General features: G+C 48.0%; 2 protein-coding genes across 3 annotated transcripts; one reads left to right on the top strand and one right to left on the bottom strand.

The window, feature by feature from the left end:
• Window positions 1-881: 881 nt before the first annotated feature.
• Window positions 882-7833, top strand: oaz1a (ornithine decarboxylase antizyme 1a). Its single transcript, XM_064330327.1, is given in 4 exon segments — window positions 882-1082; window positions 6348-6405; window positions 6407-6493; window positions 7139-7833. Coding segments are annotated over 4 exon segments (441 nt in total). The 5' UTR covers window positions 882-963; the 3' UTR covers window positions 7316-7833.
• Window positions 7834-10143: 2310 nt separating this feature from the next.
• Window positions 10144-16495, bottom strand: peak3 (PEAK family member 3). Of its 2 annotated transcripts, XM_064330324.1 has the most exons (4): window positions 14709-16487; window positions 14053-14228; window positions 12445-12980; window positions 10144-11613 (listed from the first exon to the last, which is right to left on the bottom strand). In XM_064330324.1, exons 1-4 carry the CDS (start codon window positions 14765-14767, stop codon window positions 10468-10470), a joined length of 1917 nt encoding a protein of 638 aa, XP_064186394.1. In that variant the 5' UTR covers window positions 14768-16487; the 3' UTR covers window positions 10144-10467. The 2 variants fall into 2 exon arrangements, with proteins under 2 accessions (XP_064186394.1, XP_064186396.1); XM_064330326.1 differs by lacking the exon at window positions 14053-14228 and having other exon boundaries at window positions 14709-16495.

Below are 16495 nucleotides of genomic sequence, written 5' to 3'. Positions count from 1 at the left end.
TATTTTATTTAGTTTTTGTATTCCTATAGGCTATACAAAAACTGTTATTGTACATTTCAGTGTAAAAAAAAAAACTGCATACCTTTATATAGGCCTACCATTCATGCTACCACATGGCCAATGCAGTGCCTGTAACATTCAAAATCAAAAAATATTCATGAATATGGATGATATCATTGGACTTGGGGGCACACCCCTCTGTCATATGATTTTCTTAGCCTCCCTAATGTTCTTGTTGATTGAACTGGTTTGTAGACAATAGTAGCTTGGGAATGGACAGGTGTCTGGTTTTGCAAACGTGGTCTTAAGACCATTTTCCTGCAGAAAAACATAGGTATGGTCTGTGCCAATTTATAGCGGAATAGTTGGAAATCTCTGGGTATGGGGTGGTAAAAATGTTGCTACTACTGTCGTACAGCGCAGCCTGATAGTAAACATTACTGTAACGTCGGCAAAAGTTGGGCTACCCATAAAAAGTGAACAAGCACTGTAAATGAGTTATTCTCACCAATTGAACATCGATTATACTGGATTTAATAGCCTACTTTCTTTTCTTGTAAAACAGAAAATAGCCAGGTAGGAAGAAGCACGTATCGTTAATGTGCATTCATAACAATTTTACCAGAATACCGTTCATTTATTACAATGTCTCGTTCATTTTCATCCAATATCAGCATCTAAAACAAGCCAACGTACAGTGCCCTCCAACAATACTTTGCCAACACCACCTTTCCCTTTGGTGCTCCATCTGTTCTTTGCTGCAATTGGTGCTAACGCCTCATGTGACCTGAATGGGCCAATAAGAAAAAAATAAGGTTTTCGTGCGAAGTGAAAAACAACACAACCTCCTTGTTGTCCAGGAACACTCCCACGTCATATAAATAGCTGGCCTAGAGGTAGTGAATCCATTTTGACGAAGAAGCAAGGAGGCGAGAAGGAGCTGCGGGAGCGGACATAGGCCGGATGGTTAAATCCAACCTACAGACGATCCTGAATAGCCACTGTTTTGTAAGAGAAAAGGAAAGAAACATACCCAAAATGCCAGTTATCGATCTGACCAGTAATATTCCCGAAAGTAAAAGGTAAGAGAATTGTTAGCTAGATGGGAAATAATGGACAACTTACTTTTAACGACACTTTAATAGTGTTAGACTAGCTTGCTAGTTGTAAGTGGAGCTGCCTCTAGGCTAACGTTAGTTGGTAGGCAAATTCTTAACGCTAGTCCGTGGATAATTCGAGGCCTGTGTAGCTGTCTAGCTGAATGGAACTAGCCAACGTTTTTTAAGCTTTAATCTTTCTACCTTAACTCGTTTCAAGTGACGATGGCTTCTCTGTAAGCTTTGGTTTGTTTCAGTTGTGTCACTAGATTGTCATCTTTAACGTTAAAGTAGATTTACGTCAAATTGATCACCAAGCTGACACAGGCCATATTTTAGAGGGCTTGTTAGCTAACTTAGCTTTGTATTTGGCTAGCTAGCCACCTAGAAATGTAGCTAGCATGTAGCTAACTACGTTAGTTAGCTAGCTCTAGTTGTATTCCGTAGCATATCATAAACCGGTAAGTATTAACCTTCGCTATGATTATAATGGTTATAACGATGTCGAAGTTAACTATCGCTTGGTATTATGTAGAATTACAGCCAGATGGCCCATATATTAGCTAGTCTAGGTATAACATTGGCGTTAGCCGTTTGATTTAGCAAGTGCTGAAATTAAGCTTGGCTAACACGGCTTAGACTGACGTTATTCATTACCTTGTCGTATTGAGCCAATGCTTGTGACAAGATTATGTTCCTAACTATACCAACAAGCGTTTCTATCTAATGTTTCTTTTCCCAACGTTTCTCACACACCGCAATAAGCTTGCAATGTCTTTGGAAGACTACAGGCGTTAGCTAGCTATCGCAGCAACGTAGCTGGCTAGCTAGCCTAACGTCATTTAAACGAATCGAACATTCTCGACGTCTGAGTGGCTAGTAGTGGTTGGCATAGTAGCTTAACGTTAGCTTGCTGGCCATTTTAACGTTTAGGCGAGTGAAGTCCGCTAAAGTTGGATTGAGCCGTTTTACTCGTTAACGTTAACTAGCTGCCCGTGTGGAATTTATCCTTTGATCCTCGTGTGAATTTCTTAATGAAATTGGCAACAAAAGTAACATCATTTGGCAACCAATTGACGTTAGTCAGGAGAATTGAGTTAATGTTTTGCTTTGTAGCTAACTTCAGACTAGCAATAAATGGCCTTGTTGCATAAGGGGTTACGGTTCCTTCGGTAAATACTTAACTATCAAGATCAAATGTACCTGAAAATTCAGATGAGATTTCCTTATGACATGTCAAACAGCCAGTTAGGTGTAGAGGAGGATTAAACATTACAAGGGGTAACGTTTTAAGTGGGGTTTGTGTTAATCCTCTTGAACTTTGACTGAGTCCAAGAGTACAGCACAAAGTTTATGAATGCTTCAATGAAAAATTATACCGAGGTCTCTCGGACTATTTGTGTGTTTTGCTCATGCGAGTGCGCGTTTGTTCACGGGACTTATTTTTCAGCTATTGAAAAGTGAATATTCAGGAACTCGCGACTCTCCATGTGATGACTTGGAGGAATTTTAGTCTTTGCTGCGTCAGCAGGAGCAAGCTTGTTTGGGTTTACACTTCAGGGTGTATTTCGAAACACAAAGAACCCCCCCCCTCCCCGAATCTGCGAAGCTAAGCACATTAGGAAGAGTTGGTAGCCACGTACCAAAAGCCTTTCTTCACAGGCAGTTTGAATACAGATGAGATGTACACAAAGTACAGCGCTAACTGCTTTCCTTTTAATCTCTTGAAAATGTGCGACGTAATTTCACTTTATATTTCTGAATTGGGAGCATTGTAGCTTTATTTGACCCCAGGGCAGTGGGTAGGTAGGTGTGAGTGGGGGGAAGTGGATTCTTTTTTGTAGTCTTCAAAAATATATATATAATGTTATGTGATCTCTTTGGATCTCTGGATGGATCTAAATTTCAGTTTTTTAACTCTAAATTCTGAGCATCATTTATCGGGAATCTGGAAACATCCAGACCTGGCTTCTTTAATTTTTAAAGGGTGTGTCTGTGTATGCTGAGTTTAAGTTCAATTTCTCGCTCGGGAGTCCTGTGGTACAGAACCACAAATTGGGGTCAGTTTTGGTAGGTTTGGTGGAGGGCTAGGTCAAACACCTGTTACTGCTGTTTGTCTTTTGGATTTTTTCAAGTGTGCGTTAACATTATGCTGCAAGGTGGAATACGGTATGCAGAATGTTTTTTTTTTTTTTTTTTTTTTAAAGCTTTATTCGTTTGTTTCTAAACAACACCAAGCTGCGTTTGCTGCAGTCTTATGTAAATCTGATTTGTTCGAGGGAAGAGGACCAAAGCCGTTACGCAATACGCTATACTCATCCCCTTGTGTTCTCCGAGCAGCTGCTCTGCGTTGAACTACTTATATGCGCGTGCCTTGTGTAGAGTCAGCGCGCGCCAGTGTCGGCTTTGGAGAATTCTGACGATGTTAGCGACGGAAGATATCTTTGCGTGGGTACCGTCGGGACGCGGTGGGGGAAGTGTTTCTGATTTTGCCATGGCACCTCACCTCCAGATATAGCACCCGGGTGTCATTTGCGCACACCAGCGTGTGTGAGGAGTCACGCTACTGACGAGCGGAGAGACGTCAAACCATTCTGTCGGGAACAGAACGGTTTTCCTCCGTCGGGTTGTATAAGATTAAGCCAAGCTCGATACGTGAAGAGCTGCTGAATTGAAATGATTCTGCGAGCTCTTTGTGAGGAGTGTTCTTGCAGTCTGTTGCTGAATTGGCCGACAGATGATTAGATTATGCATTGATGAGGATCTTGTATTTGGCGGAAGTCTGCCTGTTATCGACCAAATCATTTTAAATTGCAAATGACTATTGTCTGCGTGGGCCTTCGTTTTACACCTTCAGTAGATTTTCCCGTAAGGCTGAATAAAATTCAGTTCCTTTCTCTGGTAACATGCCATTCAAAACAGTTTGTGGGCAACAGATTGTGAAATTGTTTTATCTGCCAGCATTAGTTTTTGTGAGGGAGACATTTTTGCACTTGCAAGTCACGCCAGGCTTCTGCTATTCACATTTGGCCTATGAGCCCAAGCATTGTATGTATTATTTACACAACGATGTGTGGCTTTGTGTGGCGTTTGTCTCACAAATTCAAGTCCATTGAACTAGGCTCCTTGTATCTTCTTGCATACCCCCTGGTACAAGACGCAGTATAACAGGACTATTTCACTTATTCCAGTCTGAAGAACTACCCCCAAAAAGAATTTCAGAAATGCTGTCATGATCGAGGTCAACTTTCAAACGGCTGCCACTCTGATTTCTGTTTTCAAAGCGTCCCATTTATCTGGACTTTGTGCTGGACGATATGCATTTTCCAATGCAAATATTTTTTCTTGATTGCAAAATTCCCTCTGTTGCTTGTCTGCAAAAAAAAAAAAAAAAAATTTGTACATTTTTTTAAATTTATTTTTTTTAAACTGTTTGGTTGTGCAGCAAAAGCACGCATTGGTGACATTTATTCATATTTGAACTGTTTGTGGTTTGGGAATGATGAATGAATTAAATGATTTATATCACTTGTTTGTGTCTTTAGTGAGTGCTTGTCATTGTAATTGAAAACCCATTCCCTTTTCGTGAAAGACTTCCGGCTGGGACTGGAGTGGTCTGGGTCTCGTGTCAGACCGTGCCGCTCATCCCCACACTGGAAGGGGGTGTCACTCACACAAGGATGAGCCACTCAGCCCCTCCCCCTTTTCTGGTTGCTTGGCAACCTGTGCGCCTGCAGGAGGATTCATGAACGTGAACCGGGCCTGCTGCTAAGTAGAAGTAAAATGCAGAACTAGCCCCCACCCCATCCTCCACACCCAACCCCACCCCCCCTGTCCCACAGTGGCCAAAACCGCAGTCACAAGCTGGACATGAGCACTGCTGGAAGTTGCCGAGTTCTTCATGCTGTTCTTTTGAAAACGCAGAATTGGGGGGGAATTTTTAAGTTTATCCCCTGGTTTCTCAAGTAATTCACTTCCCCCTTTTTTTATTTATTTATTTATTTTTTTTACATGAGGCAATTTTTTTTGACTTCTGAATGCTGCAGGAAAATGGCGGTTCTTGTTTCTCCGCAGCCTTCTGGGTCTTGTTTGGTTTGCCTCGGTACAACCCTGTGAACTTAACATAATATAATGACGAGAACAGGCCATTCAGCCCAACAGTGCTCTCCGTTTTCCTAACTAAATCAGTGCTCTGATTACCTACAGACTAGATGGTATCTAACACTGTATCAAGCCTAGTCTTGAAAATCCCTGGAGTTTCTGCCTCTGCCATGTGACTTGGCAGGCTATGCCACACATTGACTACTCTTGTGTGGGGAAAAAAATTCTTCCTAATGTCTGTATGCAATCTACCTTTTGTTAACCCGTCCCGTGGTCCGTGTGCTAATTAATACCACTCCAGGTGGGTGTGTTCTCTGCACTCATTGTGGGATTTGTCATGGACTTCAGTAATAAATCACAGGCTGCCAGGTTTTTTCTTGCTGCTTTGCTTCGAGGACAAACTGTCTTTATTAGTCACCCAAGTCTACTTTTAACTCGCCGTTGCGTGTTGATGAATAACTTCTGCTCTCGGTGGTTTGGCATTGTTTTTTCAGGAAGCCACTAGTTTTTCCTGTGTTCTGTTGGGTCATGTTCATCTGCATGACTGATTTCAACGTAGATATTCTTAAAGGCGCAGGCCTCTTTGAGAGCAGCGAATGTCAGAGCACACTGATAATAAGAGGAAATGAGACTATTTTCCATTTTGGGTAGTCAACATTAGTGGTCCCTTTTAAGCTTTGGCAGTTTATTTAATGCTTTTTTTTTGGGATGGGGTGAGATATCGGGCTTAGGTGTGTTGGGAAAGGGTTCTGGGACGCGGTGTGTGAAGTCCACTGTGTAAGTCGGTTTGGTTTGAATGATGGTGCAAATCTAGGATGGGGAATTTCATGAAACAGGATCACTGAGTTAGCTGGATAACTGCGTGGGGTAACCCATGAAGAGCTTTTTACCTTTAACTTCAGTCCAGATTCCAAATCTGAGGGGGTTCCTCAGGGTTTTACTCAACGCAGTTATCCAGCTAACGCAGTTATCCAGCTAACGCAGTTATCCAGCTAACTCAGTTATCCAGCTAACGCAGTCATCCTGCTTTGTGAAACCGGGCCCTGATCTCTGTCCCTTAGTGTTGCATCTCTAATGCTTTCCTCTGTGGTGGCTAACAGATCTCTCCCTCTCTCTCTCCCTCTCTCTCCCCCCTCCCCTCCCCCGCAGTCCTTGTCGGTGTTCCCGTTCCTGTAGTAACCTGTGTCCGGGGCCTCTGTGGTGCTCCTGATGCCCCTCTCCCACCCCTGAGGATCCCAGGTGGGCGAGGGAATGACCAGAGGGATCGCAATCTTTCAGCTAAACTCTTCTACTCGGTGAGCCCCCCCCACCCCACCCCACACACACACACAGGTTTTACTGCTCTCTAACTGCAGGACCTGCGGCTTTATGAATGACCTCCCTGTCCTGCTCCCCTGAACGCCTGTATCGGCGTCATGTACACGGTGTGCCCACGGGCCGTGGCGCGGGGCATTCCTACTGCACGCGTGTTAAAGCCAGGCGGGGCCTTTTAGATACACCCCCGTGTAGCCTGCGCTGCAGCCTGCCTGCTTCAGTCCACAGTTCAGTCACTGAAGTCCCTCCGATGCCCCCTGAATTTGGGTCTCAGCTGCTAACATTTTGTTCAAGGATTATTTAGTCTTGATCTGTTAATTGCACCGGTAATTGGTACAACTCATGCCCAGTTTAAATTGTGTGGACTTAACTGAAGCGATGCAGGTTAAGTAACTTGCTACATGACAGGCTGGTGGCAATGCAGTAGTACCACTCCGGAACGCACCTTTGACCTTTCGGTTACAAGCCCGGTTCCTTAGCGACTACGCTGCACCGCCGCCTTGTTATTTTCCCTGCTCTTCGGACTCTCCCGTACGCAGTTAGCGTACGGCCTGATGAGCCCCAGCGCGGCGGCCGATCGCGGACCCCTTTTTCACCGTGTGCCCCCCCTCGCCCCCCCCCCGCAGGACGCTCGCTTGCTGGTTCTGGAGGAGCAGCCGCCCCCCGCCCGGGTGCGCTTCCTGCACTTCGAGCCGCGCCGGGCCGAGGGCAAGCCCTGCTCCTGGAGAGGGGCGCTGAAGGGGGGGAACCTGTACATCGAGATCCCCCCCGGAGCCCTGCCCGAGGGCAGCAAGGACGGGTGAGTGCTACGCCCCCCCCTCCCTCCAGCCCCCCCTCCTGGGGGGACCCTCTGTATATGCAGGTTTCTCATTCCCACCACAACTGCAATAGCAGAATTTTAAACAAGCTGTTCATTTTTCTTGGACGCGTTTAGTGCTCTGAGGGGTTCTTCACCCTCGGGCCACGTTATGTCTGAGATGGCTGTGCATGCCATCGTGAAGAGTGATGTCACATTGCGTTTGTAAACGGGTGCAAATAAAGAGGTAAAATTATTATAAAACAAAAAAAGAAATTTTTTTTAACAACAGATTCAAATTAATGGCTGCGATGAATCAGTAGGTTTTTAATTGGTGAAATGTGTGGACCACTGAGACAATGTAATTAAGCTGCCAGACCTGCAGTGTTACAAGGTCTAAGGAAAAGTTTATGAAACTCATGTATTCAACCACCTTAATTAAGCAAGAGAATGTCTGTAGCAAAAGAACAGGCCATGCACGGGGGTCGGCAGGGCTGAGATAGAGAATCACCATTATACTGTGTGATGTAAAAAGAGCAAGGTGGTGCTGTCCACCATAACTGAGGCATAATTGCTTCTCTGTTTTGCAATGTTTTGTAAACGAACTGGTGCACAATTAACAGTTTTGTCCTTAAGGCATTCGTGACCTTTAACAGGTGAGCTAAAATTAAGACCTGGCTTAGCCATTTCGGTTTTTAAAGTTTAATTTTATGTCTAGTTAGTGCCAGGTTGAGTGGTTTGCAGGCCGTCTTAAGAAAATATTTTCCCAGCATTTACTTTTTATTTTTTAAAATTTTTTATTCTTAAACCACTTCGATTAGACCTCCGCTCCAGCTCACCTGAGATCCAGTTCGTAGCTGTGATCAGTCAGAAGAGCTCATTCCTAACTGCCACACACTGTGAACAAGTATGAGCAATGAGCACAGCTGGACAGGCTTAGCTCATGTATTTTTAAATGTTTCCTGATGCGCGATTGGTCAGGACACACTTCTCTCAACTAAATCCAGCTTCCCCATTGGTTGACGCCTTCAGTTTAAGTTTGTCATGGTCTGTCAAGGTTGAGACGAATGGAAAACTTCCTCTTTTTTTTCTTTTTAAACTGGTTTTTTTTTCATGAGGTTAGTGTTGAGAAGATGGATTATATAGATAAATGTAGATTTAGTTTTGGTCAAAGTGTTCAGATTTAGTTTTGGTCTAGAAGTGTATTCTTAAGGCTACATTTGGCTTCACGAATGTCTCTTAGTTGCTGGGAGGTGAAGATTTGCTTATAGTCGATGACATCACTGTCTCCTGCCTCCCCCTTCCACACGAGTTGCCTGTTTCCTGCTCACAGGGTTCGCTGACATCAGCTGCAGTGTGCCATTCGTCTTCATCTGCTCCACAAGCGTCGATGATCATACGCTTCTCGTCTCCCCTCCCCTTCTCCCCCTAGGCTCTGCTTGTCATTATCTTCCTGTCCCATCCCTTCCCAGAAGGCAAGCCGCCTTACTTTTGTTCAGTCGTCACTTCGGCTGAGCTAACCCCCCCGCGTCTTCTTCTGCGCTCCCTCCTCTCGTCTGCTGCACTCCCTGTCCCCTCCCCCACTCCTATGAAACTCAGCTGGTGACCTGTGCATCTCTCTTCACTTCTTCTCTCTCCCCACGTACACGTTGGATTATCCATGCCCCCATAGTGTAAACTGGAGACAGCCCGACCGGCCCATTGGATGATTTCAAAAACACGAAAACCTGGGAGATTAAACTCTTGTTTTGGAAACTGTGCTGACTTAGCTTCACCAGTGTCCTCAATCCAACGCCTACTGATCATCCTTAGGATGTAATATTTATGGGTAAGATTCCCATGCACAATTAAGTGTAATTAGTTTTTCATTCTCATTTTGTTGATTTATTTTGTTTCTCCTCTTCATTATTGTATTGATTTTATATGTGTGCATGATTCTGAATTTTTAGACCTGTTTTGGTTTCACTGAAAATCTGCATGTTGTAACAGTGCGCAAAATAAAACTGCTCACCTTAAAACCGTGGCTTATGAACGTCTCCTTGCACTCTTGCCTTGTGTGACCTACAAACAGATTTTCATACGAGTTGGACGTGTCTGCAAGCTCTCCGACCATGGATACATTGCTAAATTGATCTATTGAATTTGCCATGCAAGTGCTAACTCTCCCCAAGATACTATGCAGCATTAGTTGCTAGTTAGATTAAATGTTGGGTAAGATTCTGTAATCAAGCCTTCAAGCATTTTAAAATCTTTGCATAAAAGCGTGCCGGTGCATGTTTGATTTGGCTTCTTGGCTCTGCATTAGTCAGGTGGATTGTGGCTGTCCCCGGCAATAGCCTGGTCCTACCTCCTTGGGGAATGATGCCTACCAGGGGTTCATTCCAATCGCTTATTTTTACTCCGTTCATCTCCATGTCCTTTCCTCACTCCTTCGCTCCACTCAGTGGAGATCGCGAGGGGGATAGATAAGAGGGTGGAGAAAGCGTGGAAGCGTGCATTAGACGATTGGCACCTTCTTTGCTCAGTCTAGCATCAGTTTGACGCAGCACCAATTGGGAGAGGTGGGGTCCGGAGGTCATGCATTTCGAAAAAAGACTTCTGCAAAAGCTGCGTTTGTGTATTAAATGAAGCATCCTCTCGGATCCTCCTCGCTCCTCCAAGGAGCTTTTAAAGAATTGGAACTCCCAAGATGGCGGCCATCGATGGATTACTGCATCAGACGAGGATGGATAAAATAAGCGATTGGAATGAACCACAGGAGTCACTGGCTAGTTTGGCTCTGCATGCCAGGATTGATGGTGTTTCCATTAGACATGGGTTAAAAGATAAAGGATGTTCACTTCCAGAATTTTCTGTTTAATTATTCAGTTGACAGATCAGCATGAAATGCAAACTCAGGATTGCAACAGTTGTAATTGGGATAATTGAAATGCTTCTTTCAGTATATACTCAGCTGATGAAAGTGTATGTAGTCTTTAGGCTCACAAGGGTTCACTTCCCTGTAGGTACTCATAAAGGTGAGAATTGCTACGAGAAGGAAAGTATTTTTGAGAAAAACATTTAATAAATCCTGTAATGAGTGTGAAATAATACTTAGGGAAAATTTATGCGAGAGCCAGGAACGTAAAATTAAAGTCACTTATGCAGTTGTAGATGTAGTTAGGGCGCGGTGTGGTGAAGCCCCAGCAGGGCGGCGATCTTCAGCACGGCGTCGGGCTCCGCCGCGGAGAGGTACTGCAGGCACAGGACGTCCTCGCGGTCGGGCCGCCCCCCGGCGCCGGACAGCGCCAGCTCGGAGAGCTCCTGGAGCAGCAGCGAGCGCTTCAGCGACAGCCAGCCGGCCAGCAGGGCGGGCCAGGGGGCGCCGGGCGGGCCCTGCAGGAAGAGCTCCGCCCGCGGGCCCCAGAGGAGGACCTGCAGGACGCCGGCGGCCTCCGCCGCCCGCACCCCGCTCCCCGGGTCCAGGAGCAGGTGGGCCAGCCGGAGCAGCCCGCTGGGGGACGGGGACGGGGGGCCCTGGGGGGGGTCCCAGCCGGAGGGTCTCGGGTCCGGCGGCGGGACGGGGGTCTCCGGGAGGCGATGCAGGCAGAGGAGCAGCAGACGGCCGAGCCGGCCCTCGTAGGAATCGCCGCTCGCCTCGCGCTCGGACTGAGGCTGGAACGCCGTCAGCGCCGCCCGTGGGGGGCCCCATCTTTTCCACAGCTCCTGTACGGGTGCGCCCGGATTCTCCCCCTCCCTCGCCCCCGCCCCCGTCCCCACCTCCATCTCCACCCCACCTTCCAGTCCTTCGGTTCTTCCGCAGGCCCCTCCCTCTGCGGCGCCTCTCTCGCCTGCTCCCTCCATCCCTCCCTCCGCTCCTCCCCCGTTCCCGTTCCCGGGCCAGGCCAGTATGACGTCGCGCGGCTGCAGCTCTGCGCAGACGGCTCCGTGCTCGCGCAGGTGCAGCAGGCCCCGGGCCACCTGCAGCAGCAGGAGGCCGAGCTGCCGCTCGTACAGCTGAGGCTGGGCGCGGCGGAGGGCGGCTCCGTCGCGGACGAAGTCCTCGAGCGTCCCCCTGGGCAGCTCGCGCTCGACGTCCGCCGCGTAGCCGTCCGACAGCAGCGACGCCACCGTGCGCTCGGGAGACTCTCCCTGCTCAGTGCTGCCACCGTGTGGCGACTCCAGGGACATTCGATCCTCGGCGCTGACGTCTCTCTCCGGCCCGGGGCATTGTGGGAAATGCACTAAGAGCTGCTGAATATTGACGTGGGGCGGCAGGGGCTTCGAAAGGGCTCCTGCAGCGGCTTTGCTGTTTGGCCTGTAAACCTGAGGGGGATGAAAATTGCAGATGACTTTCCAACCTCTTCCCTCGCTCAGCGTGCGCAGATGCTGATAAGTAATGAGTAACCCGTCGCTGCACTAACGCCCGATTATACAATTTCCAAATATGAGCATGTTTGAAAACAGCCTCTGTAAAGCCTCATTCTTGCACAGAGCGCTGTGGTGCCAGGAGGCCACGTTCTATCACTTACACGAGAACAGGCAGTTAAATTGCTCAACTTGGAGCTTGCAGCGCAGGAAGTGTTTCTCAAATGTGTTCATTCTACAGCGGGAGCAAAGGGGGTTGCCATATATGGGTATGTCTCAAATCTGTGGCTTGGAGGCCCGCGTGTGTTTCTATGGTGGATAAAAACCGATTTCTTGATTAATTCTTTTCTTTTTCTCGCGATTGTTTTCTCTGTGCTCGCCATTCGTCAGCAGGCACCTCCCAGTGAACCACCTGGGGTGCTTACCCTGCAGCACTGATAAGTAAGCATGTGCAAATCGTCTCAGTTTTCTGCTGTGCCCAGAGGAGTGAAAATATCTGTAATATCTGCAGTAGGATTTTTTTATTTATTATGCACAACTTATTTTTTTTGTTCCTTTGGTTCCTATACCATTTGCAGCTAAATATAAAATGAATGACTGCCCTGATGGTGTGTTCTGAAGTTACACAATATATGGATATGGCAGACATAGCCTAATATACCACGGAACTGTGAAATTCTGTGGTATGTTTGAGTAAACGCATTAACGGTGGTGACAAACACACTATGACTCAGGTCTAGTGGAAAATTACACGTTAAACACTCGCCCTGCCTGCGGCCGCACGCTTACCTTGGCTGAAAACACCCTCCCAGGCAACTGTGGGCAATGGACGGAGTAGAAAACGGCATCCCCTATCTGTCTCGACGGGCGACCCTCACAAAGCCGGAATTCCTGAGGCTGGGAGGACTCGATCCCCTTCGCGGACTCCGCCCAGCCGAGCGGCAGCGTTTCCAGCTGCCGCGCGATGCGCTTCAGGAACAGCAGGTGGCACTCTTGGATAGCCGAGGAGACCTGCTCCTGGTCCTGGAGGCTCCCGAAAAAGTGGGGCAGCTGCGGGTCGGGCGTGTCGAAGGTCAGGAGTCCCAGGGGCAGACGAGGAGGGGGCGGGGCCTGGAACGCCGGCTTCTGGCTCTCTCTCTTCTCCACCTCCGGCTGGCCGTCTCTGATGGGGGCCAGCATGTAGAGGGGGTTGTCGTAGTTTTGGTGTCTGGAGGGCAGGGAGCACCGGGGGTGGAGACACCCCCCCGGTAAGGACACAGCTCGAGCCAGTCTCTTTTTGGGGACCGGCGGCGGGGTGCTCTCCGAAAAAAATCTCTCCTGATGACCTGACGAAGAGAGGCCCTTAGAAACACAGGCGTCGTACCACAGTTACCTGCCACCAACGCATATGACACTTATGCTAACGGCTTTAAAAGAAAATAACACTATCGAGAGAAAACGATCACATTTAATAATGTGGAGATGTGCTAGATTGTACTGGACCTTGATGCAGCCTCCTGAAAAAAAAAAAGTGTGGTGATTTTTTTTCAGCAAAACTGTTGGTTTTAGCCATGTGCCAGGCAGGACCAGGCTTTCTGTGTGTTCACGCGAGTTAGTGCGGAAAACTGCAGCGTATCGGTGACATGTCATAACCTGTCGGTCGCGGTCTGACCATATCGGGTAAAAATAGTCTCCCGAAATATGTAGCTTGGCTCTATTAATACAGCAAATGTAGAATGATGTTTGCTCTGCTTGTGCAGTTTGCCGTTTGCACTTTCTGCAACTTCTACGTTTGGTTAATCATCGCTGAACCGCACAGCAGCGGTAGAAATAGTATCACATGCACACACACAGGTGCAAGCGCGCACACACACACACACACACACAAAGTCACACAATCACCCCCCCACCCCCATTTCAAAAGTCACAGGACCAGAAACCATACCAAAAGGAGAACAATACCACTGTTCTTAACTGAACACTTGAAGTCTGTAGATGTTCTCCAGCAATTTTTTTTTTTTTTTGAACCTACAAGTGGCACAAGTGTTCAGAGGGAAATGAGCACTACGCAGAGCGTGTGAAGCCTTCTAACCCTGTGGTCTGACGTCTGTCAGCCTGAGGTCTGTGACAGGGAGTCTGGTTTCAGGTGTAACTTCCTCCGATTCACTACAGAGTCGAATGGGGAAGCGACACACATGCACGGTTCTCTCAAGCTTTGCTTTTTCGACAAGCAAGTTCACGATTTCGTCTCGGTGCCCCGAAAGCACGTGATGTCTAGGACGCTGAACCCCCCCAACCCAAGAAGCACACAGCACAAAAAACTTTCAGCCAGCGTGTCTGTGTTTGGTTGGGGGGGAGGGGGGGGGGCGGGGGGGGGGGGGGGTCGTCACGGTAACTCGGCGCGGGCCGCGTGCTCACCGTCGCTGTGATGTATCGGGCACCGGGGCGCGTGGCAGTCGATGGACGAGGAGAAGACGTCCGGGAGGGGGGTGGGGGCGGCCTCGTACGGGGACCCCAGGAGGCTGTACCTCTCCCCTGCCTCCAGCTCCAGATCCACGCTGGACCCCGTGCTGGAGCCTCCTGAGTTGGCGCTCCTTTGGGGCGAGACGGCCGTTGGGATCAGCATGGGGGGGTCGGGGCTAGCGCTAAGCTACAGGAGCGCCAGCGTCAAGAAGCACAAGCGAGAGCATCCTCAACCAGACCACAGCAGGGCTGCCCAGCCCCGTTCCCCAGAGATCTACTGTCTACTGTAGGTTTTCAATTCATACCCTGACCTGGCACACTGGATTCTGTACTAATCAGCAGCTCAACGGGTTCTCTCGCCGTCGGACGAGGTGCGCTCTGTTAGGTTTGGAGTGAAAGCCTACAGGACAGGTAGATCTCTGGGAACACGCTTCGGCAGCTCTGGTCTACAGGAACGTTACAACGCACAGACGAGGAGCAGGATGCACCCACGGTTTCTCTGCGCTGAAGTTATCGTTTCATCGTTTATTTATTTGCTGTTTTGCACACACTGAGATCGAGGCGCTCGACTGAAGGGGTGAAATCGGGCGGGGCGGCCGGTCTGGTCTTACCTGCGCTGTTTCAGGGGCAGGGGAGGGGGGTAGCCTGCCTTGTCCGCCCTGCTGCACATGCTGTCGGTGGGACGGTCCGCCGTGGAGCTCGGAGTCTTCAGCAGTCGAGAGGTCTCACTCCCTCTGACACGAGGATACTGCTCTACTCTCAGTTTGTACGTATGCTCTGCTGGCTACGCTCTCTCTCTCTCTCTCTCTCTCTCTCTCTCTCTCTCTCTCTCTCTCTCTCTCTCTCTCAATCTCTCTCTCTCACACACACACACACAGACACAGACACTGTCTCTCTCTCTCTCTCACACACATGCACAGACACTGTCTCTCTCTCTCTCACACACGCACAGACACTGTCTCTCTTTCTCTCACACATACACACACACACAAATGCACTCCGTGTCTGTCTCTCTCTCTGTCTCTCACACACACACTGTCTCTGTCTCTGTCTCTCTCTCTCTCACACACACACACGCACACTCTCTATCGCTCTCTTTCTCTTTCTCTCACCGTGGGTAAGTGTTGTCTAAGAGACACTATCTGTTTCTGTGATCTCTGAAGTCTGAGGCTGGTAACGGAACAGCCATTTGTGCTGGTATGGGTGTTCCTGCAGAAAACCTCAAACACAAGCGCGAGAGGGAGAACACACACACACACACACACACACACACAAGCGCATCTTCCCCCGTTCCGCGTTGCAACTGCTTCTGCAACTCTTCTCTCGCTTTGAAACCGTTTGACCTTCCTCTTAGACCCCTCTCTATCTCTCTCTCTCTCTCTCTGGACCTGCACACACTGCCGTTCCACTGTGCCCCACTTCCCTTTTCTGTGGCGCAGCGTAACTGAAAATACGTGAATAAACGAAGGAACATAGACTGTCCTCTTTCGCCCTCGTCCTGCACAACCTGAAACTTTCATATGAAACTGAATCTGGTTCCACCGGGTTCTCCTTCTACAGGACAATTCGGCTTGATTTTGAATTCATGAAGACAAACGTTGTTGTTTTTTTGTTTCATTTACTGGCATGAAACTTCCAGTTTTCCAATGACATAAGTCTAATTTTGCAAGTTGATAATGTGATCATGTTTCTACACTGGTGACACTGTGGATGTGACCCAAAATATTTATATGGGAGAATCGATCTTGTGTTTTGGGCTACGATTAGTAAGGGTACTGGCATGACAAGCAAAGGTAAAATGCTACAGTATGTTCCATCGAAAATGCAACTGGACTGAGAATCATCAACCACTTCACTCTCCTGGGCTAGTCAATCCAATCTGTTCTTTTCGTGAACAGAACGGTGTTGATTTTGCTATTACTGTGCAGCACGACTGGGGCTCTTGTGGTGAGCCTACACTGAAAAGATATAATATGATTTACTCACCGTTTCCTTCCTGAGTGTTGAACGACGGGAATCATCGTGACTGCGCTGTAATTTGCAAAGGCCGCTTGTTGAGTGAGGCCGTTATACACGAGTGTCCATTAGAGGGCACTGTTGTCCTCTGCGTTTGGTCGGGGTATATCAAACATCTTTTTACTAATGATACGTTTCAGAAACATTGAAACGGAGCATAAAAACTGGCACAGTCTTCCCTTTGCTTACGCTCGCAGTTTTTTTCATGTCACAGCAAAGTCGAGCCAGCGTGATGAACGTAATGCTCGTTGCAGATCTATTTTTCAGTATAATGCAAATGTCAGTAGATTATGTAAGAATGAAAAGGCTTGAAAGTTGGTTTTGTTCAGGCCCAATAGTTTAAATACTAAACTAGGAGTAAAAAACAGAAAAAAAAAACAGA

This window comes from Anguilla rostrata, chromosome 4, assembly GCF_018555375.3.
Source record: "Anguilla rostrata isolate EN2019 chromosome 4, ASM1855537v3, whole genome shotgun sequence".
NCBI lineage: Eukaryota > Metazoa > Chordata > Actinopteri > Anguilliformes > Anguillidae > Anguilla > Anguilla rostrata.
This window is presented reverse-complemented; position numbering and strand designations above follow the sequence as displayed.